The sequence below is a fragment of the Acinonyx jubatus genome, chromosome B2 (assembly GCF_027475565.1).
Source record: "Acinonyx jubatus isolate Ajub_Pintada_27869175 chromosome B2, VMU_Ajub_asm_v1.0, whole genome shotgun sequence".
In the NCBI taxonomy this organism is placed as follows: Eukaryota; Metazoa; Chordata; class Mammalia; order Carnivora; family Felidae; genus Acinonyx; species Acinonyx jubatus.
In genome coordinates this window covers 109,535,240-109,557,173 of record NC_069385.1, presented here as the reverse complement: position 1 = coordinate 109,557,173, position 21,934 = coordinate 109,535,240, and the positions used below count along the sequence as shown (strand labels likewise).

Here is a 21,934-nt window from a genome sequence, read left to right as displayed (position 1 = left end):
AAACATTTGGGTAATGTCCATCTCGGTTACAGTCTAAAAGATGAAGGCACTTTGAATGGCAGGGTCATAGAACTGTAGGAATAAAACGTAATTCTTTCGTTCTTTCGCGACCATCTGTCGGCCTACCATATGCTAGGCTTTGAAAAGTACTTGCGCATCTACCACGTGCCAGGCACCGTTCTAGGATCTGGGGATACAAACATGAACAAACGGAGTTGGGGGGAATAAAACTACAGTTCCCACAATGACGTGCTCTTCTGCCTCTTCCCAGGTGGGAGCTTCTTTCCGCTAGTCTCTTCCCAGGATTCTAGTTGTACAGGAAAGCCCCACCTGCTTATCTGCCATTTGCCCACGCTCTCGTTAGAAGATGGACTACAACTCCCACAATGCCTTCGGGGGGCACGCTAGAAGGGTTCCACCTGCTTCCCAGTCCGGTCAAAAAGGACTACAGTTCCCAGACTGCTCTGCTTCCTCTCTTGGGTGTTATTGCTCCTTTCCCGGTGCCGGACGCGGTAGAAGCGAGCGAGAGTGCCAGGTCCTGGGTTTTCTGTGTCCTTCTCCCGGGCAGGGACGAGGCAGTGACTTGACTCTTGGGCGCCGAGCCCGGGAGGGAGGGCAGGAGGCCGTCTTCCCTCATATCCAGCTCACCTCACACCACTATTCTTCCTCACCCGCGGCCGCTTGGACGACTCCGGACCGACTACCTGGGACCCGGGTGGCAGTCTCTGCAGCCGGGGCTGTGGCGAGGCCGCGGCCCTCGGGGCGGCGGTAGCGGCGTCAGCTCTGGGGAGGAAGAGGAGGGAAGATGGCGTCGGAGCTGGAGCCCGAGGTGCAGGCCATCGACCGGAGTTTGCTGGAATGTTCGGCTGAGGAGACCGCAGGGGTGAGTGCTGGGACCCGGGCGGGGACGTCCGGCCCTCGCAGGCCGCGCCCGGGGGGGAGGAACTGACTCCTGGAAATCTCGGAGCAGCCCAGCTCTGACTTGGGGTAACGACCTCGCGGGGCTCTCTGGACTCGCCGTGTGGGCACTGGCCCGGGGAGGCCACCGAGCCTGCCCCTCGCCCTCCTTCTTTATCCTCAAATAGCCCGCGGAGCCGCTCTGTCCGCTGGCCGCCTTTACATTCCCTTTTTGCCTGGGAGAACCGACTGCCTTTGCATTATTCCTCCTTACCCCTCCACTCCCAAGAAGTCCCCAGCACAGGGGCCTTTGCCCTTTATGCCAGCTCTTGGCAGAGGGGAGAGGAAGACGCTTCCTGATTTGGGGGTGTAATCGCCCTGCTTTATCTGCCTAATTCCTTTTCCTCAGATTAGTGGAGCATTGCCTCCTCCACCAGAACATGCTACCCTAACCGGTTCCTCACTTTGTTTCTGGGACTACCCTAGGCACCAAAGGATGCAAACGACACTGTTTTCCCTGTATCCCCCCCGCCTCCCTCGTCAGTACGTTTTTGCCCAGGTTTGGTCAGTCCACATCGTTGGTAAATGTGCGGAAAGCAGCGTCTGGGCATCTTACTGAGTGTGAGAAAGCAGTGGTGGAGGCTGGGAGATTAAAAAAAATAATTTTTCTAGGAGTTGGGCATAGTTGGATGGAAAATAAATGTTATATAACTTTGAGAGAGTAACTTTCAACAAATAGAAACTAATAATGTGAGGTTTGGTCACTGCACAGTGGGGAGCAGTTAACCCCCAAACGTAAACCGTTCAAACCCAGTACTGTAATGAAAGCGTCATAGAAATATGCTCGCGTAAGTTGCAGAGTTGTAAAATGATTACTTTAGTAAACTTGGTGGCATCTTTCCTCAAGAAGGACAGGGAGCACTCATTAGAACAGACCGTCCAGGATGATTATGAATGGACCAAAACAACCTAGGCCTCACTTCTCAGGCCTCTGATTTTAGGGAGAGGGTGACCTTTGAACACATGTTAATAATCTTTATGAGCAAAATTTTAGTGGGGCACCGTGCGGCTGCTGGTGGTGAGGGGTTACTGTGTGTGAATTGTCAAGAGTGGAAGTCAATGACAGGAGTAGAGGTGAAAAGTTTAAAGTGATACATTGTTGAACGATGACTGTTGAATTTTTTTTCAAGTCAACTTGTTTAGCTCTGTTTTCATTTGCTTTCTGCTTAATATTGCAACAACCCAAGGATTTTCAGCCCCCATCTGCCTTTCATTTATCAAAGAGAACAGTGTTACAAGGAAGCAGTAAAATAGTCAAGGTGACAGCTCTTCCCAATGTCGTCCTGTCAGTATCCATATTGACATTACATTTGTTGTCTGCCTCAAAGTTTTGTTGTTGTTGTTGTTGTTGTTGTTGTTGTTGTTTTATTCCCACTGAATTTTGTGTGGCTTGGCTCCGAGATACAGGCTGTGTGCCAGATTTTTCCAGCTCTGAAAGTGCAAGTGATTGCGTTTCTCCAACCCTGAAAAGCTATCAAGTGATTGGAGTTTCTCCAACTTGTTGTGGAAACCAGTTCTAAAACTGGTACTAGAGACCAATGTAATAATTCCTGTGTACTGAAATTCTCAAGCAGATATAGTGGGAGAAATTAAGGGAAAAGCAATTGAAATTTATTAATTTGGACTTAATTTGAGTTTGTGACAATCCCGGTCTGAGCTACATTTTACATTTGCTCTGTTTACTTTTAAATGGCTTTCTGAACAATAAGATGAAAAAGTTTTTGGTCTAAAGGCCAACAAAATTCCCAAAAGAAGACTACTAAGATATTAAAATTAAAATTATAAAATTAAGGGGCACCTGGGTGGCTCAGTCAGTTGGGCGTCTGACTTCAGCTGAGGTCATGATCTCACAGTCTGTAGTTCGAGCCCCGCGTCGGGCTCTGTGCTCAGCTCAGAGCCTGGACCCTGCTTCAGATTCTGTGTCTCCTCCTCTCTCTTCCCCTCCCCTCTCAAAAATAAATGAAAACATTAAAAAAAAATTTTTTAATTATAAAATCAAAAATTTTTAAACTAATATTAAAATACAAGATTCTTCCAGCTATATAATCTGGCCTTACTTTGTGAGGGGTTTATCATCTGTATTTGTTAAAACCACATAACACTTAAAACTATTCTTTCAGCTTGGTCTATAGCACAGCCCTTCATCACAAATTAAAATGAATTAAAAAAGCTTTCTCAGATTAAAAGCAAATTTTAGAGAGGGTAAACAGAGCAGCTATTTCAGCCTTTAGACCTTTGTTACTGATAATTTCTGGGATCACATCCATTTTAAAATAGCTTAATAAGCTTAGTGTCATCTTTCCCACACTTTATTTATATACTGCTTTTTACATTTCTGTTATGAGGAGGAAGGTATGTATCCTAACAAGCTTGCCTCACAAAAGCAGTTATGTGCTCTTTTCGATAATTGTAAGCTTAGGATATTAAAATAGTCCTCTCTTCTCAGTTTTCTCTTTTTCTTGGTAGAATTGATTCCACAAGTTTTGATTTTTCTAGTATGTCTAATCTATCTACATTTTTTGCTCCATAGATATTATTATAATGTGCTCCATTGGGTGATTGTGACTTAAGAAGTATATATATTGTTTTTCCCCAAGTAGAATAGACCTTCTCATTATAGAAGTTTTATGTAGAGTTTTATGTCTATATTGGATATTTTTTGCTTTAAAATTTTGACAGTTTTGTATATAATTTACATATGTAAATTCAATTCACTGGTTTTTAGTATATTCATAGAGTTGTGTATCACCATAATTTTAGAACATTCTCATCACCCCCCAAAAAATCCTATACCTATTAGCAGTCACTTCCCGTTTTCCCCTAAACTCCTGAACTCTAGACAATTACTTACCTATATTCTGTCTCCATAGATTTGCCTAGTCTGGAAATTTCATATGAATGGAATAATAACACTATGTTGTCTTTTTGACTAGTTTCTTTCACTTAGCAAATGTTGTCAGGGTGTGTCCTTGTTGTAGTATGTATCAACACACCATTTTGTTTTATTGCCAAATGATATTCCATTGTATGGCTATACCATATTTTATTTATCATCGGTTGATGACATTTGGGTTGTTTCCATTTTTCGGATATTATGAATCGTGTTGCTGTGAACGTTTGTGTGCATTTTTGTGGGGACATCCGTTTCTTTTTTTGTTTTTTGTTTTTGTTTTTTTTTGTTTTTGTTTTTGTTTTTGGTTTTTTTTGAGCATATACCCAGGCATGTAATTGCTGGGGTCTATGGTAATTCCATGCTTAATGTTTTGGGGAACTGTTTTCCAAAATGACTGCATCATTTTACGTTTTCACCAGCAGTATGTGAGCGTTCCAGTGAATTTCTCCAATAGTGAAGTGCTATCTCATTGCAGTTTTGATTTGTATTTCCTTCATGACTATAGGTGCTGAATATCTTTTCATGAGCTTATTGGCCATCTGTACATCTTTGGAAGTGTCAATTCAGACCTTTTAACTATTTTTAAATTAGATTTTTTTCTCTTTTATTATTGAGTTTCTGTATTTGATTGTGAATGCTTTTACTTCATTTCTAGAACTCTAAGATTCGTTTAAGATTTTTCTTAACAGAGTCTTGAAAACTTCATTTTGGTACTAATGAGACTGTTGTTTTATAATTAACTTACATGTTGATCATCCTTGTTTGAAAACAAAATCAAATATGGTTAAAGGATATAATTTTTTAAAAAAATTTTAACGTTTTTCAATTAATTAACTTTTTAATTTACATCCAAGTTAGCATATAGTGCAACAATGATTTCAGGAGTAGATTCCTTAATGCCCCATACCCATTTAGCCCATCCCCCTACAACCCATAAAGGATACAATTTGAATTGGGGACTAGAATAATAATCAGATGCTGTAGTAAAAGGCTAACCTCTAGGGAGTCTTTCATTTTTGTGTTTATTACACTTGCTCTTTATCCCAAGGCTTAAATTTAGCATTCAAAAAAGGAAAGCTCCTGGAAATGTTGTCGTTGTCCGTTGTCGTAACATGTTTACTTTAGTGGAGTGAGTTGACAGTTTCTTCACTTCCTTTATGGATGACTTCTAATAAGATAAGTGCTTATTTGTTGTGCACACTGGTTTGACAGCCACAGTGTCTGAAGGACAAATTAACATGCCGTCAAATTACAAATCTCAATAGTTGGTCATGATGAGGAAACAGTTACAGTTAGCTTATGTTAGTTAGAGCTAATAAGAGAAGCTACTGATTTCATTCTTCTGAGATACATGTGAGCCATTATTGTGAAAGGCAGCCAAAAAATTTTTTCCTCCTGTTCAGTTTTTCATAACTTTTTTTTTCAATCTATATTGTTGCCAGTCACTAATTGAACATTTCTGGTATAGAATTCTTATGTGATTCTCTTGTTTTATATATTAAGTGTTTAAATTTAATGAAGTTAAAAATGCTTATAATAGATCCCAAATCTGTTAGGTGGTTTTAAATTTGGAGCATATGCCTGCTTTTCTTGAGCCAGATATGCATATCTTCTTAATAATTTATAATAATATATTATAAACTGTATTTAGGATGAAATGCTCTACTAATAATTTGTAATATAATATCAGTACAAATTATATACAGTAATGTATATTATGTTATATATACTGTATAGTAAATATTATGGTATTATATATTAATAAATATGTAATAGCATACATAATATAATATATAAAATAGCATAGTCTATAAAATTTGCTGATTTTTTTTCTTAGTAGCTGATATTAGTTTCTGAATTTTTTGTTCAAGAAATCTATAAATAGAGGGGTGCCTGGCTGTCTCATTTGATAGAGCATGCAGCTCTCAATCTGAGGGTCATGAGTTCAAGCCCCACATTGGGCATGGAGCCTAAGAAAGGAAGGAAGGGAGGGAGGAAGAAATCTATGAACAGATTTGACCTATCAGTGTTGTTGGAGCCACAGAGCACATAATTTCTTTTAGAAAGTATCACCTTTTATTCTCCCTGGATTAAAATCCTGCAAAAGTGGCTTCAAGAAAAATAGGAACATAGGGACTCCTGGGTGGCTCAGTCGGTTAAGCGTCCGACTTTGGCTTAGGTCATGATCTCATCGTCCGTGAGTTCGAGCCTCGCATGGGGCTCTGTGCTGACAGCTCTGAACCTGGAGTTTGCTTCAGATTTTGTGTCTCCCTCTCTCTCTGCCCCTGCTCTGCTTGTGCTCTCTCTCCGTCTCTCAAAAATGAATAAACGTTAAAAAAATGTAAAAAAAGAAAAGAAAAGAAAAGAAAAATTGGAACATAAAACATAAGAAAAACAAAAATTGTTGTTAAAATAAAAGCTTTAAATGAATTGTAAATTAAAATTGCCTGAAACATAACTTCCTAGGATCATAGGAGTAAATTCTTTGAATCATAAAGCTTAATTTTTTATCCATAAACACTAAATTGCTTAGGACAAATGGATTATCTTCATTCATGTTTTGAAATAGGGTTTCTGATAATGGGTGAAAAACTAGACATTTACCCTTAGATATGACAAAAAAAATGTTTTTTTTTAGCTCAAAGAATTAGATTCAAGTTTGCTTGTTGGTTGATGCCTCTTTGCCTTTTACTATTGACTACTGTTTTTTTTAACTAGCCCTTTTTATAATTAAGGAACTCTGTGTGTGTGTGTGTGTGTGTGTGTGTGTGTGTGTGTGTGTGTGTGTGTGTAATTTTGATTTCAAGTTACTTTTCTAAAGAGAGAGAATCCTTAATCCTGCGCTGTTGTTTTAAGAGTAATTTAGTCTCTTAGTTGCATAAAGCAAACACAACTAAGTTGGTAACATTTGGAAAAGATAGTTTCACTTTAGGGGTGAAAAGTTTTTCCACTGTGTTCTGTTACAAGCTTCAATTCAATCCCTTAACTTACTAACAAAGTTTTTACATTTTTAGTACACATGAAAATATGCGGTTGATTAGAAAGTTAATATATATGTCCTCATGTATATTTAAAATATCTATATGTATTTTTAGAGGGAAGGGAGTGGGTAAAGATTGTACAAGTAATAGTTAAAACGAAGACCTTATACTGTTGTCTTATGGTGTTAGACCTTACTAGAATGTAAACTCTTAACAAGGATGTACATGAACTTTAGTTGTAATCCATAAGTAAACATTGGACCTATGAGTTAGCAGTTCAGTTAACTGCATTTTTGTAGAAGTGAGTGCTTTCATGTATTCTGATTTTAAATGCTTACCTGGTTGAGAGCCAGAATAAGTTGCAATTACACAAAGCAACATGGGGGACAAAGAAACATTGCAGAATTGGCAGGGATAAATGACAATATAGGGGAAAGACTTAAGATGTAAGGAAACACAAAGGGAAAAGAAAGGAGGTAGTTTGAAGGATGCCTTATCTAGGGCTTATTTGGTTTGGTTTTTAGAGACTGCAGGCCTGGATCTAGTTTATCTCTGCTTTCATTAAAGCTACATAGAGCATCTTTCTGCAGTGTCAATGTTATAGGACAGTAAGTAGTATAAACATATTTATAGTCATTCAGGTAACAGATTTTACTAAATGCCCACTGCAGCCAGGTTATGTGTTAGACCCAGGGGAAGTGGGAAAGGCAGAGGGAGGGAGGAATGGGCTGAGAAAGGCATCTTAGAGAAAGTGAAACATAAACTGAGAACTGAAGAATGAGTAGAAAGTAGCCTGAAAAGTAGAGAGAGAAGCAGTACAAGTCAGGAGGAGGAAACAAGTATGATACAAGACAAAGGACCTTATAAACCACGTTGAGGGAATTGACTGGATGCTAAATACAAGGGGAAGCTGAATGACATGATCTCATTGACATTTTGCAAGAATCATGCTGGTAGGGAGGCTGAAAAATGGACTGTACAAGGGCAAGATTAGTGGAAATGACCAGTCAGGACCTTCTTGCATTAATAATGGTGAAAGATGGGAGTGGGGGTTTTGGGATAGAGTAGCAGAGGTAGTGCCTATGGAGATGGATAGATAAAGAAATGAGATGGATTCATCAGATTATTTAGGAAGCCTAGTAGACAAGACATGATTAATTGGATGTCAGGTTGAGGAAAAAGGAGGATTTTCAGGTTTTCCTGGTGTGGATGCTTAGGTAGATGCTGGTATGTAAAATAGGGAAGTGGGGAAAATGCCGGTTTTTGAGAAAGGATAGTGGAGATGATGAGTTCAGTTTTAGACATAGTGAGTTGGTGTTTGAATCAGGAGTAGCTGTTTCTTCTGTTTCTCTCTATACTTACCAATGCTTCTGGTCACCAAATGTGAGTTTTTCCCCCCATACCTAGCCATTCCCTAATTCTCTACAGACACCAAGTGGGTGTCCTACAATTCAATTCACTTCTGACACTATGCACCTGGAGTTAGCATCAGATCCCACAGGTTAAGGGCTCAGTTCCACAACACTGCCCCCACTACTTAAGCTGCCAGTCACAAGCAGTGGGTCCTCAGGTTGCCCAGAACTTCTGTCTGACTTGGCTACAAATCGAGGGTTACCATGACCCTGCCTTCGAGTTCAATAATTTGCTAGAAGGGCTCACAGTACTTAGGGAAATGGTTTATTTACTAGATTACTGGCTTATTGTAAAATTCTGTAGCTTAGGAATAGCAGATGGAAGAGATGTGTAGAGCAAGGTATGTGGGAAGGGGAACAGAGCTACCATGCTGTCTCTGAATGCACCAGTACTTATGAGTGTTCACCAACCCGGAAGCTCTTTGAACCCCGACATATAGACATTTTGTTATGGGGGCTTCATTACATAAGTGCAATTGATTAAATCATTGGCCATTAATGATTAGTGCATCTTCCAGCCCCTCACCCCTCCCCAAGTTTGGGGGTGGGAGCTGTAATTTCCAACCTTATCACATGTTTCGTTCCCTCTGGTAACCAGCTGTCCATCTTTAGGGGTTTTCCAAAAGTCACTTCATTAACCTCAGCTCTAGCTTGGTTGGAAGGAGATTGTTATGAATAATAAAAGATACTCCTTTCATCTTTATATCACTTACCACTTAGGAAATTTCAGAAATTTTAGGAGCTCTGTGCCAGGAATGGGAAGAAGACCAAATATATATTTCTTACTATAAATCATGATATCACAGTATCTGTTAGATATCTAAGTATAATTATCCAGGTAGTTGGACATAAAAGTTTAGAACAGAAAAGTGGCTTTTGTTTGTTTCCATCAGGGAGAGTGAAGGGAAAAGGGCTTATAGAGAGTTTGATCAGGGAAAGAAGGCATAATTGATAGAACAAAGCCTCTTGTAGACTGATACTCATGAGACTGGTTTATTAATCAATGAGAAGTGTAAGTGGCATATTGGCTATTCATGTTCACTGCATACTCTTCCTATCAGCAAACTGACAAGAGAATTCAAAAGACAATCAGTATATCATTTGAGCAAAGCAGTAGAAAGGAAGTCAGATGGGCTCAATGGCTAGTGTCATGATGATCTGTGGTGGTCATTTGCATGTGAACTGCCTACAGAAGATTGCTTTAAGAGTCATTTTGAGGAGAGGGGATCATTTTACTCTAAGTAGAATTCTGAAATACTTGGCATTTTTATCAAGTTCTAATGAATTTTGCCCTTTTTGGAAAGAGTATACAGTTATGAGTGATGCCAACGAAATAATTTATAGGACTCTTTTTATCCTTATTTTTGTGCCTAAAAGAATAGAGAGTGGGTTTATTCAAATGAGCAGTTTGACATTGTGTAAACCTACTTTTTCTTTTTTCTTTTTTAAAGAAATGGCTGCAAGCAACTGACCTCACTAGAGAAGTGTACCAGCATTTAGCCCACTATGTACCCAAAATCTACTGCAGGGGTCCCAACCCTTTTCCACAGAAGGAAGACATGCTGGCACAGCATCTTTTGTTGGGACCAATGGAATGGTACCTTTGTGGTGAAGATCCTGCGTTTGGATTTCCAAAACTTGAGCAAGCAAACAAACCTTCTCATCTTTGTGGTCGTGTTTTTAAAGTAGGAGAACCTACATACTCTTGCAGGTAACATACTGTAATTTTCTTTCTAAAAGCCTGTTTTTACCTTTTTTCCCCTGAAACCTTATGTTTTTTCTTTTAAATTAGGGAAATACATACATATTAAGAAGTGGACACAACAAATATGTATGGTCTCTTAACTAATAATGAAACAGATATTCATGTAATTATTTTCCAGGTCAAGAAATAGAACATCATCAGCATTCCAGCAAACCACTGTGTGCTTTCTCCCTCCCCTGTAATTAACTGCTGCCCTGGCTCTTGTAATAATAACTTCTTTGCTTTTCTTGTTAGTTTCTTTAGTTCCAGTGTCTCTTAATAATGTTCAAGGTATCTCACATTTGGCCGGTGGGATCCCTATCACACTAGCATCGTCCTTTGCACATTGCTGCCTTAGTTTTTGAGTACTTCTTTGCTTTCTGGCACAAGATGTCTACAGCTCACTTTGTACTTAACTCCGATCCACAAGTAGAATCAGCCATTTCTACCAGGAGTTTCATTTAAGGTAGGAATGGTAGTTAGAAACCATTATCTGGGTGCTCTATGTACTTACTTGCCAAGGATAACTTTACCTTTTTTTTTTTTTTGTTATTTCTTGTTGAGAACTGAGTGTACAAGTAGAAGATGGAGAGGAAAGTGTCCTATTTCCTTTAAGACCATCTATTCCTATTTCACAGAACTAGTCGTTGTCAACAGTTTCCTATGTATCCTTCCAGAAATTTCCTCTGCATATGCAGGCCCATATATATAGCTATCTTACACATATATGCAACCACACATACAAAAGGGAATATGTGTTATATATACTGGGCTAAATTTTCCTTTCTCTGTTTAACAAAATCTTGACTTCTGTCCATATCAGCTGATATTGCTAGATTAAATATTGCATTGTGTGATTGTACAATTTATAGAGGCATTATGTAACATTTTTTTCCTTAACACTTTTTCCTTAAAATTTAATGAATTCAATTTTGGTTAAGGACTGTAGATGTCTATGGTTGTCTTTCTTTATAAGCATGGTCAGAATACCAATGGAGATCTTTTTATATTTTGAAATACTGTTCTAGTTTTTTGTTTGTCTTTATAAAAACTTCTTTGAGTTCTCTATTGATATTGGAAGCAATAAATCTACTTCATGATGTACAGATGAGGAAACTGAGATGCACTTGTTCCAGTAATGTCCTTTTGTAGCAAAGGGATCCAGTTCCAACACTTGTATTTGAATGTTGTATCTTTTCATTTTCAGTCTGGAATGTTTTCTCAGGGTTTTTTTTCCATGATCTTGATACTTTTGAAGATTACCAGCCAGTTATTTTTTAAATGTCTGCCCATTTGGTCTATCTGATTTACTTTATGATTGGACTCAGGTTGCATCTTTCACAGGAATATCACAGAATTCACATGTTTTCATTATACCTTACCAAGTGGTATGTGATTTTGATTTGTTTGATAGATGGTGATGTTAGTTTTGATCACTTGATTAAGGTGATGTCTACAAGACTTCTCTACTGTGAAGTTACTCTTTTACTCTTTATAATCAATAAGTATTTTGTGGGGAGGTACTCTAAGCTATTAAATATCCTGTTCCCTATCACACATTCAATTTATTCATTTGTTTATATCAGTATGTATGCATGGAGGCCCATTATACCTGTGCTCGAATAGTTCTAGCTTTGACTCTTGGGAGTCCCTTCAGGCTTTGTTATTTTCATGTCCTCATCATTCTTTGAACAATTCCTTGTTCCATCAGAGATGTTTAGGGCACGTCTTGGACTTTCCTCTGCTCTAGACCTGAAAGTAATCATTTCTCTAAGGAGCCTGGTTCCATTTTAGTAGAGATTAGTGTTAAGAAATAAGATACTAGGTGTGCTTGTTGCTATTGGTATGTCACTAATCCCAGGCCCTCTCAGTGGATCTATATTTTATATCTGTCTATAGATAACATACTGAAAGAAATATTGAAAACCAGGCATTTACAATAATCTCTCCAGTTCCAATCCAATACCACAGGCTTCTCTCGTTTTCTCCCTTTGCATATTTGTAACTTCTCTGATGAATCTGATTCTCATTATCCTAAATATATTTACTTATTTGATCACTTCCTTGTATGCAACCATTCTTTTGCTGCTGTTGACATTGCCATCCAGCTCTGCATAATTGCCCTCCTTCCCCCATTTGGGCTTCATATGCTATTCTGGGCTATGGTGGCCTTCCCCCACCGTTGTTAGGGCAGATCTAAAAGAAAAAGGCTTACTTTAAGATGCATGGTCATGGGGGCTCAGTTGGTTAAGCATCTGACTCTTGATTTTGGCACAGGTCATGATCTCACAGTTCTGTGAGTTTGAGCCCCTGCATCGGGCTCTGCACTAACAGTTCAGAACCTCTCCCCCTCTTTCTCTGCCCTTCCCCCTCTCTCGTGCATGCATGCTCTCTCTCTCAAAATAAATAAACTTAAAAAAAAAAAAAAGATGCATGGTCATGGCCCTTGTGCTAAATCAGCTGGGTGTCTGTCTTGACTGAAACTCCACAGTCCTCTAGCACTGCTTACTGGACCTCAAGTATCTCTGTGCCACTTTTGATTCCATAGTGGCCATTCTCTGGTAACCTTGGAGACAAGTCTGGTAAATAAACTCTGCATGTGCAGCCCAGCCCTTAGCCAAGAACTCATCCACAGGTGACCCCCACATACACTTCTGTCCCTTCCTGGTTACTTGATCTGCACATATTCCCTCTCTGGTACCCTGACTCAAGGCCGCTAGCTGTTTTATCTGCTCCAAACATTGATCTAGTCTCAGCTCAGTGGGACCTTCCTGCAACACTTAGATTCTAGCTCATTGTGCCACAGGTGGGAATTCACACCCTGAGTGGGAGATCCTCATGTATTCATATAGTTTTGTGGTTGTGTACAGTAGGAGTCTGGTTCTGTTACAACCGGAAGTGAAAGTCCCAATATTTATTTTAACAAAGAAAGTTGCTTATGTTTGTTGAACACCTTCTAGGTGCCAGATTTAATGCCAAGTACTTCATGTAAAGTTACGTTTAATCCTTCCATAAACTTCTGAGATAATATCCCTGAGGAAACTGAAGCTCAGAGTGGTTAAGTGACTTAACCTGCAGTCATAAAAATTGAAACCAGGTCCCTTGGACTCTTAACTCCATGATCTTTTCATTTTACTTTACACTGATTCTCATATATTGGTCTGTTACAAATTTTTCACTCATGTTCAGTAAAATGAGGGGGGAAAAATAGGAAAAATGTTCTGTTTCTCTTGCAACTAAATTTGTTCAGTTCCTAAATTTTGAGAGATGTCCTTTATTGTTAAAATATTAGCATATGAAGTGAAGGCAGTGAACCAGGTAGTTTTGCTTTTTCATATTTTTAGGAAAAAAAAACCCAGCCCTTTTTGTGGTCATTCTACTGGCCCCTGAAACTCAGAAATCTGGGAACTACTACTAGCAGTAGTAGTAATTACCCAGTAAGGCTCTTGTTTCCTAAGCAGAAAATCAAGTTACATTCCAGTACTGTCTTCTGTACTACAAAGTACGGCAAAGAATATTAAATAAAAATATTTGGGCTGGAGACAGAGCTTTTGGTGACAGTATTGTAAACTTGGCCTGAATCCTTTACTCCCTCATTATTCTTGGTTAGACTAGTCTGTAAGGTACTCTTTCCTGATGGGAGATGTTTGGCACTTATAAAAGTCTCATGCGTATTAGATGCTCAGCAAATATTTGTTGAGGAAATGTCTATTACGTTGTTCAAAGTACGGAGGACAGTTTTAAAGGTATTAATTTGCTATTCCTATGTGAGTTAAATTGCTTGAGTATTTCTAATTTTTGCCCATTTCCATACCTGTCCAGTGGCAATATCCTGTTTATCGTAAGCCAGCTACTTTGGGAGATGTTATTCGTGATTATGTACAAAAAAATCCTTCCCACTCGAGATTTTTAACTTCAAATATTCAGTTACACCCAGCCAATTAATTAATAGGGCAGCAAATATTCAGTTATACCCAGCCAATTAATTAATAGGGTTGCTACATGTACACAACACATTGATCTCTCTTATGAATTTATTGCCATCTCATTAAATCTTCTAACCATAGGCACAGTATGCAGGAATTTTGTTAGTCCCAGGAATTTCATATATGTCTGTGTGGGTCCATCCAGAGGAGAAGAGGTTAGGTACAGGTTTGAATGCTTTATATGGAGGCCTTCATTAAATTGTCAAGAGTTCTGGATCTTCCATTACCAGAAGATCAAGTAAGAAGTATCTTACTGTCTTTTTTTTTTTTTTTTTAATGTTTATTTGTTTTTGAGAGAGAGAGACAGAGACAGAGTGCAAATAGGGGACAGGTAGAGAGAAAGGGAGACACAGAATCCGGAGCAGGCTCCAGGCTCTAGGCTCTGAGCTGTCAGCACAGAGCCTGACGTGGGTCTCAAACCCACAAGAAGTAGGACACTTAATTGGCTGAGCCACCCAGGCGCCCTGAAGTCAATTTCTAAAAAGCAATAGCTAAGGCTGTTCTTTGTGTTTCTGTCCTTAATATACCCTTGACTCTCTTTAGATGTCAACAAAGTAAAAATTTTCTCCTCACATGAGGTGTTCTCCTACTGATGGTGCCTTCCTTTTCATTGATCATATACATCCTCTAACTATACAATTAGAATATCCAGAATTGGGATGAGTAGATTAACCTAAACCGTCACACTGTAGTGAAATGAATTTAAGCATCCAACTCTTGATTTCAGCTCAGTTCATGGTCTTGCAGTTTGTGAGTTCTAGCCCAGCATCGGGCTCTGCGCTTATGGTGCAGAGCTTGCTTGGGATTGTGTCTCCCCCTCTCTCTGCCCCTCCCCTGCTTGCTCTCTCCTTTTTCTCAAAATAAATAAACATTAGAAAAAAATTTTTGTAATAATAGACACAAAACATACATTTGGCTGTGTCTTTCAAAAGGTACAAAAGTGTATGCCATGAAAAATAACCTTCCTTCTCCATCCCTTAATTTCCCTGTTTTCTTATCCAGAAGTGATCACTGCTAGTAGTTTCTGTGTATTCTTCCCGATGCAAGCATTTATATATTATTCAGTAAATGCTAGAATATGACATAAACTGTTTCCACCTTGCTTATCTTATTTAAAATTTGTCCTTAAAATTGTTATATAATATTATATATAGAGAGAACATGCTCACTTTGTCTTATGTTTTTAATGGCTGATTATTATTGAATGAATATCCTATCCTTTATTTACTAGCCTTCTATTAATAGACATTTCGGTTGTTTCTAGTATTATAAATAATACTGCACTGAATATCTTTGTATGTCTTTGTGCATATATAGATGTAGATCCACAGGATACATTCCTAAAAGTAAAATTTCTAGGTCAAAGGATGCATACATTTATTTCTCTTTTTGGACCAGCAGTAAAAACTGGAGACGAAATGAAAAGGAGATGATGTGCTAGTTTGAGGAAGAGAATCAGTATGAGGGACAAACAACAGAAACTACAATGGGTGTGTGTTGGGAAAGTTTGGAAAATCTATCTTCTAGCTAGCCTTACAGGGAGAAGAAACCAGAAAGTACAGGCTAGAATGTGGCAGCCAGAAAGAGGAGGCAGATTGGCCAATTATCTGAACTGTGGAAGAAAGAAAGCAGCGTCTGGTGACCTGCATATAGACAGATAAGTAGCCTGGGGTGGGAGAGAAAAATTTAATCTATAAAGGGCCCTATAGGGCCTAAATTTGGACCACACTCTTAACAGCTCTTTCTAAACTTTGCTGTTACCTGAAGTTGGCCACACTCCAGGTTAAAGGCTCTGTCCTTCACAACAAGACCATCCAAGATACAACTGCAAGTTTAGAGATTCTCAGGGACACCCTCAATTCCGATCAGCTGGCTGCAAATTTTGGGTGTCTCCACAGACTACTTTAGAGTGCATAATTCACTAGAACAACTCCTAGAACTGAGGAAAATGCTGTACTTAAGACTGAAGTTTCATCACAACAAAAGGATACAAATCAGAATCAGCCAAAGAGATACATAGGCAAGATTTCTGAATGCAAAGCTTCTGTTGTCCTCAGGGGCACATTATCTTCCTGGCACATTAATGCATGACAGTACACAAACAGTATTGGCAACCAGGGAATCTCACCCAGGCCTTGGTGCCCAGAATTTTTATTGGAGTTTCATTAGGTAGGCATGACTAACCAAATCATTGCCCACAGGTCTTAATGTCCAGCTCCACTTCCCTTCCCAGAGGTAGGGCTAATATTACGTGGCTGAAAGCCCCAACGCTCCATTCATATGGTTTGTCTTTCTGGAATAGCCAATCCCCACTCTGTGTCATTCATTAGTATAATAAACTATCAGGTGGGAGGGGCAGCATAATAACAAAGATACTCCTATCACAGGGGAAATTCTAAGGATTTAGAGTTCCCTCCCAGGAACTAGGACAAAAGCCAGCCAAATTCTTTAATTACACAGTTGTTGAGAAAGTAAATGAGATCCTTTGTGTATTGCTTTCCAATATTTTTAGCACAAGGTAAACTCTTAGTAAATGGCCATGCTGGGGTCCTGGGGATGAACGTCTCCTTGTTAGTCCCATGTCTCATGTATTCCTAGAAAACCCAGTGCCCTGGTAAAATGACATGGAGCCTATCACTTGGAAAGATGAAATATAGTTATTGGAATTCTAGGTGAGTTTCTAAACTAGATCCTTGAGAGATAAAAGTGGTTTATGTGTATAGGATAGAGATTTTCTTAAACTAGAAAAAATGATATTCAGGAGTCTTTTATGTGTGGTTCGTAGGAAGGGGATTTGTGAAGCGATTTAGGTTGGTTTTTCTGCAGTTACTGGTTCATAATTTCTAAACTTGTCTAGGTCATAAATTATTTTTGTCAGAAGAAGCAGTAGGCTAATATTTATGATATTTGTCTGTACTTAGTTAGCTATTAGGAAAAGTATAGTCAAATTTAACACTTGTTGGGGCACCTGGGTGGCTCAGTCACTTGAGCGTCTGACTCTGGCTCCGGTCATAATCTCACAGTTCGTGGATTTGAGCCCCACATTGGGGCTCGCCACTGTCAGGACAGAGCCTCTGTGGATCCTCAGTCCCCCTCTCGCTGCCCCTTTCCCACTTGCACTGCACTCTCTCTCAAAAATAAATAAACATTAGAAAAAAATTTTAACACTTGTTATTCCTTTCTAAATAGAGATGGTTGTTCTTAGAGGCAATAATCTTAGTGCTGATTTTGATCATAACTCTATTTTGCCATTTGATAACCATTAAGAAAAATAAAATATTAGTAGAATATGAAATACTTAGTGTGGTATAAATTTTGAGTTTAACGCTTCTGTTAGATGTAAAGAAGTTAGGTTTAATTCCATTGTTTTCTTTGTATAGTTAAATTGAGAACTTTTTTATTATTATTAGATTTTTATTTATTTAAGTAATCTCTACACCTGGCATGGGACTCAAACTCATGACCCCGAGATCGAGAGTTTCATGTTCATCTGAGTGAGTCAGCCATGAGCCCTCACAACATTTTATTTTATTTTTTTTAACTATTTAAAAACTTATTGCGTGAATGTTATAGATAACCAAAGGTTATGGTTGGGAGTTAATGCTCCCATCAGGAATATTCTTAGCATGTGTTTCCAGGTAGTACCTTATGATGCTTTACTGTAAACTATTAAATGGCTTTGCTCAGGTTTAACTTTTTTTTTTTTTAACTCTGATTCTGTTGGTCTTGACAGATGAAGTTATGCTAAAACTAATAAACAACCCTACATTTTTGAAGACTTTAACTATCCAAAATACATTACTCAGACTGTGTGACCCTTTTAGATCAGTGAGGGCAGTGAATGGAGGGATCTGCTCTGGTTAGTTGTTTAATAGCATGTTACATCTCCATAAACTTAGCATCATGCTTTTTAGGGTCCAGCACAGCAAGGGAAGAGTAGAGCCAGAGGGTCTTGCCCAGCAAAGAAATTGCACCAGCTTGGGATTAGCCACCCTGCCCCTGTCCCTTTAGTCAGGACTAATCAGAAGGCCTCTCTGTCCAACTTCAAAACAGGGTGTCTGGAAGAGATGCAAACTCTGTGGCTGAACATTAGAAGTCTCTTCAATGATTTTTTAGGGCTATGGAGTTGTTTTTCCTTCCTCCCAGAGTAGTTATGATAAAATGAGGTAATCTATATAAATAAAGTACTTGCAGAACTATATTTACATATGTAAAAAAATTTTCAACCAAACACTGAGTCTTCAGATGAGTTACTGAGCCATGAGTAATACATCAAGCAGAGGGGTAAACATACTGTGTGGAAATATAAAGCTCTAATGTGGAAGAATGAACCTCATTTCTAGTAAGAAGAGTTTGTTTAGTTTCTTGGTTTTTTTAAAAACTTGAAAACTTGATCTCTTTTTAAAAAGCTGAGTTCTATTTTAAAACTTTATTTTTGACGTGAATACTCCAGAGATTGAAATCAATGCTGTGTTAGTTTAAAAACTTTTAGTTACCTCTGGGGTGCCTGGGTGGCTCTCAGTCGGTTGAGCATCCAACTTTGGCTCAGGTCATGATCTCATGGTTTGTGAATTCGAGCCCCATGTCAGGCTCTGTGTTGACAACTCAGCCTGAAGCCTACTTCGGATTCTGTCTCTCTCTGTCTCTCTCCCCCCCCCCCCCCCACCGTTTGTGCTCTCTCTTGAAAATAAATAAATAAACATTAAAAAATATGTATATATTAGGGGTGCCTGGGTGGCTCAGTCGGTTGAGTGTCCAACTTTGGCTCAGGTCATGATCTCACATCTTGCAGGTTCGAGCCTCGCATCAAGCTCTGTGCTGACAGCTCAGAGCCTGGAGCCTGCTTCAGATTCTGTGTCTCCCTCCCTCCCTCTCTCTCTCTCTCTCTCTCTCTCTCTCTGTCTGCTCCTCCCCCACTCTCACTCTTTCTTTCCCCCAAAAATAAAACATTTAAAACAATTAAAATATATAGACAATATACATATAACATATATATTATACATAATATATGTTATACGTATTTATGTATAATGTATTCATATATAACATATTATAGCATATATATGATTTACATATATAACTTACACATATATATGTTATATATAACATATATTTACATAATATGTTATATATAACATATATATACTATACATACTATAAAATACATATTTTATATATAATACATGTTATATATGTATAATGTATTATGTATATTAGTTATTTCTAATTATGGATATGCAACAGGAATGAAATTATACTGTATATATTGCAGTTGTGGCTTTTTTTCCATTTAACAATTTGTCTTGGAGATCGTTCTCTGACAGTATATATAAATCATCATTCTTTTAATTGCTGTATTTTGATAGTAAGTTCAGGCCATAATTTATTTGATTGCTTCGTTAGTGAAATTAGAAATGGGTACTTCGAGGGCTTTTTCCTATAATAAACTCGAGTGCAAAAAACACTCTGTACATATTTGTACACATCTCTTTTTACACGTCTCAGTATTTTTCTTTTAAGTTTATTTTTATTTATTTTGAGAGAGAGATAGCACGTGGGGGTGGGACAGAGATAGAGGGAGACAGAACCCCAAGCAGGCTTTGTGCTGTCAGCACAGAGCCCAACATGGGGCTCAAAGTCACGAACAGTGAGATTGTGACCTGAGCCGAAATCAAGAGTCAGACACTTAACCAACTGAGCCTCCCAGGTGCTCCTGTCTCAGTATTTTTCAAGGTAAATGGCTAGAAATAGAATTTCAGTGCTGTGTGTTGTCACTGTGAGCTTCAGTATGTTGGAAATCCCCTTGTCTGCACTGCTCTCTCTGCCCTGGAAGATGACAGGGAGAGGGCAGTTGATATTTCCTAGGTAATTGAGATTCCTGTAGTTGTCTAAAAGGAGTCTTACATTCTTGGTTTGCAGATTTGAGATCATTTTTATTTACTGTTACCAGTTTGTTGCAGGATCAAACAGGAGTACCTGGCATATAATATCAACTTTATATGCATGCCTTTGTCTAGATGTTAGGAAATAGAACTATGACTAGATTACTATGGGCTGATCCTTTCAGGGAAGGAAAATCAGATTTATATCACCAGAATTTTCCTGTTCGTACCCAATTGAGTTTTTTTTTTTTTTTAAGGGAAAATTTGTATATTTCAAAAGGCACAAATCTTAATTGTACATTTTTGATAATAGTTAACCTCATGTAATTCACATCCCTTCAAAATAGATTTCCATCTGACTAGAAATTTCCTTCTTAGTAGCTCTAGCCCCTAGGTGACCACTATTCTGATAATTTCAACTTAGATTAGTTTTACCTGTTATAGAACTTCATAAAAATGAAATCACTCTTTTGCGCCTGGTTTTACTCACACAATATCTATCAGATTTATCCACGTGGTTATGATTACTGGAAATTGGGTTTAATTTTAATTGCTGAGTAGTAGTCCATTGTATGAATGTACTATAGTTGCCCATAATCCATTGTCCTATAGGTAAACATTTTAGGTTGTTTCCAGTTTGAGGCTATCATGAATAAAGAAAGCCTCTATGACCTTTTTTTTTTTTAATGATTCTATTTTTTTAGTGAAAAAAATTTTAATTTAAAGGAAAGAACATGGTAATTTATTTCATAAATCATATCAGTTTATGCCAGCGTTGTTTTAAATACAACATATTAAAGTACTAGGTGTTATTATCCTTTACTTAACCCTACTTCTGTGTGTTTTAATATACCAAATAACATAAATCTTCCTCCATTAAAAATCTTCAGCTTTTGGGTTGTCTGTGTGGCTCAGTCGGTTGGACGTCTGACTTCGGCTCAGGTCAGGATCCCATGGTGTGGGTTTGAGCCTCGCATCCGCCTCTGTGTAGAGCCTGGAGCCTGTTTCGTATTCTGTCTGTCTGTCTGTCTGTCTGTCTCTCTGTCTCTCTCTGCCTCTCTCTGCCCCTCCCTGACTCGTGCTCTGTCTCTCTTAAAAATAAATAAACATTTAAAAAAAGTTTTTTTTAAATCTTCAGCTTTTTATGACACATTTTAGGAATATTAAGGTACCATTAAAATAGACCTTTCTAGACAGTAATCTAATACAGTGAACATTCTTAGCTGATACATTAATTGCTGGCTGTTACCATTTGCAAACAAGTATTTTTATTGACTTGTGTTTAATTTTTCATGGATAAATCCTTAGGAGCAGAATTGCTGGGTCAGAGGGCAAGTATATGTTGAACTTAAGAAACTTCCAAAACTTTTCTCTGAAATGGTTTTTTGTTCCCACCAGTGATGTCTGAAAGTTCCACTTGCTCCATATCCTCCCCAACATTTGATGTTGTCATTTTTTTAAATTTTTGCTATTCTGTGTAGTGGTATCTCATTATACTTTTAATTATCCCTAATGACTAATGATGTTGGTGCAGTTTTACACGTACTTATTGCTCATTCATCTGACTTCTAAAGTGTTTGTTCCAGTCTTTTGTCTATTTTTTATTGAACTGTTTGTCCTTTTATTATTGAGTTTTGGAGTTCTTTATATACTGTGGATACGAGTCCTTTTTGTCAGACATGTTTTGTGAGTGGTTTCTCCTAGCCTGTGACTTGTCTATATGGTCTTGATGACAGAAGTTTTTAATTGTGATGCCAATTTACCAGTTTTTTTCTTTTTGAATGATTGTTTCCTATGTTTAAGAAATGTCTGCCTTCCCCCAGGTAGCAAAGATAGTTTCTCTGTATTCTTCTCTAAGTTTTCTTTTATCGGCTTTTCTATTGTAGATTTTATGTCTGGGTTTATGATCTGTCTCAGACTAATTTTTTATATGGCTTAAGATAGGGGTTGAGCTGCATTTATTTTTATGTGAATGTGCACTTTTTCCAGTACCACCTGTTATTTTCCCCTTTGAATTGCTTTCGTACCTTATCAAAACCCATTTGACCATATAAGTATGGGTCTATTTCAGAACACTCT

General features: G+C 38.2%; 1 protein-coding gene across 10 annotated transcripts in view; it reads left to right on the top strand.

The window, feature by feature from the left end:
- The first annotated feature begins 438 nt into the window (after positions 1–438).
- Positions 439–21,934, top strand: part of UBR2 (ubiquitin protein ligase E3 component n-recognin 2) — a 155,177-nt gene continuing 133,681 nt past the window's right edge. For 8 of the 10 annotated variants that reach the window (XR_008298606.1, XR_008298607.1, XM_027057738.2 and 5 more), the window contains exons 1-2: positions 439–883; positions 9,695–9,954. Coding sequence is in view for 7 of the 10 variants with exons in the window: in XM_027057738.2 (XP_026913539.1) it covers positions 806–883; positions 9,695–9,954 (338 nt within the window). In the remaining 3 variants the exon portion in view is untranslated. Of the gene's footprint in view, positions 884–9,694; positions 9,955–21,934 lie in introns of those variants that run through there. The other 2 variants (XM_053222788.1, XM_027057740.2) reach the window with 2 other exon arrangements.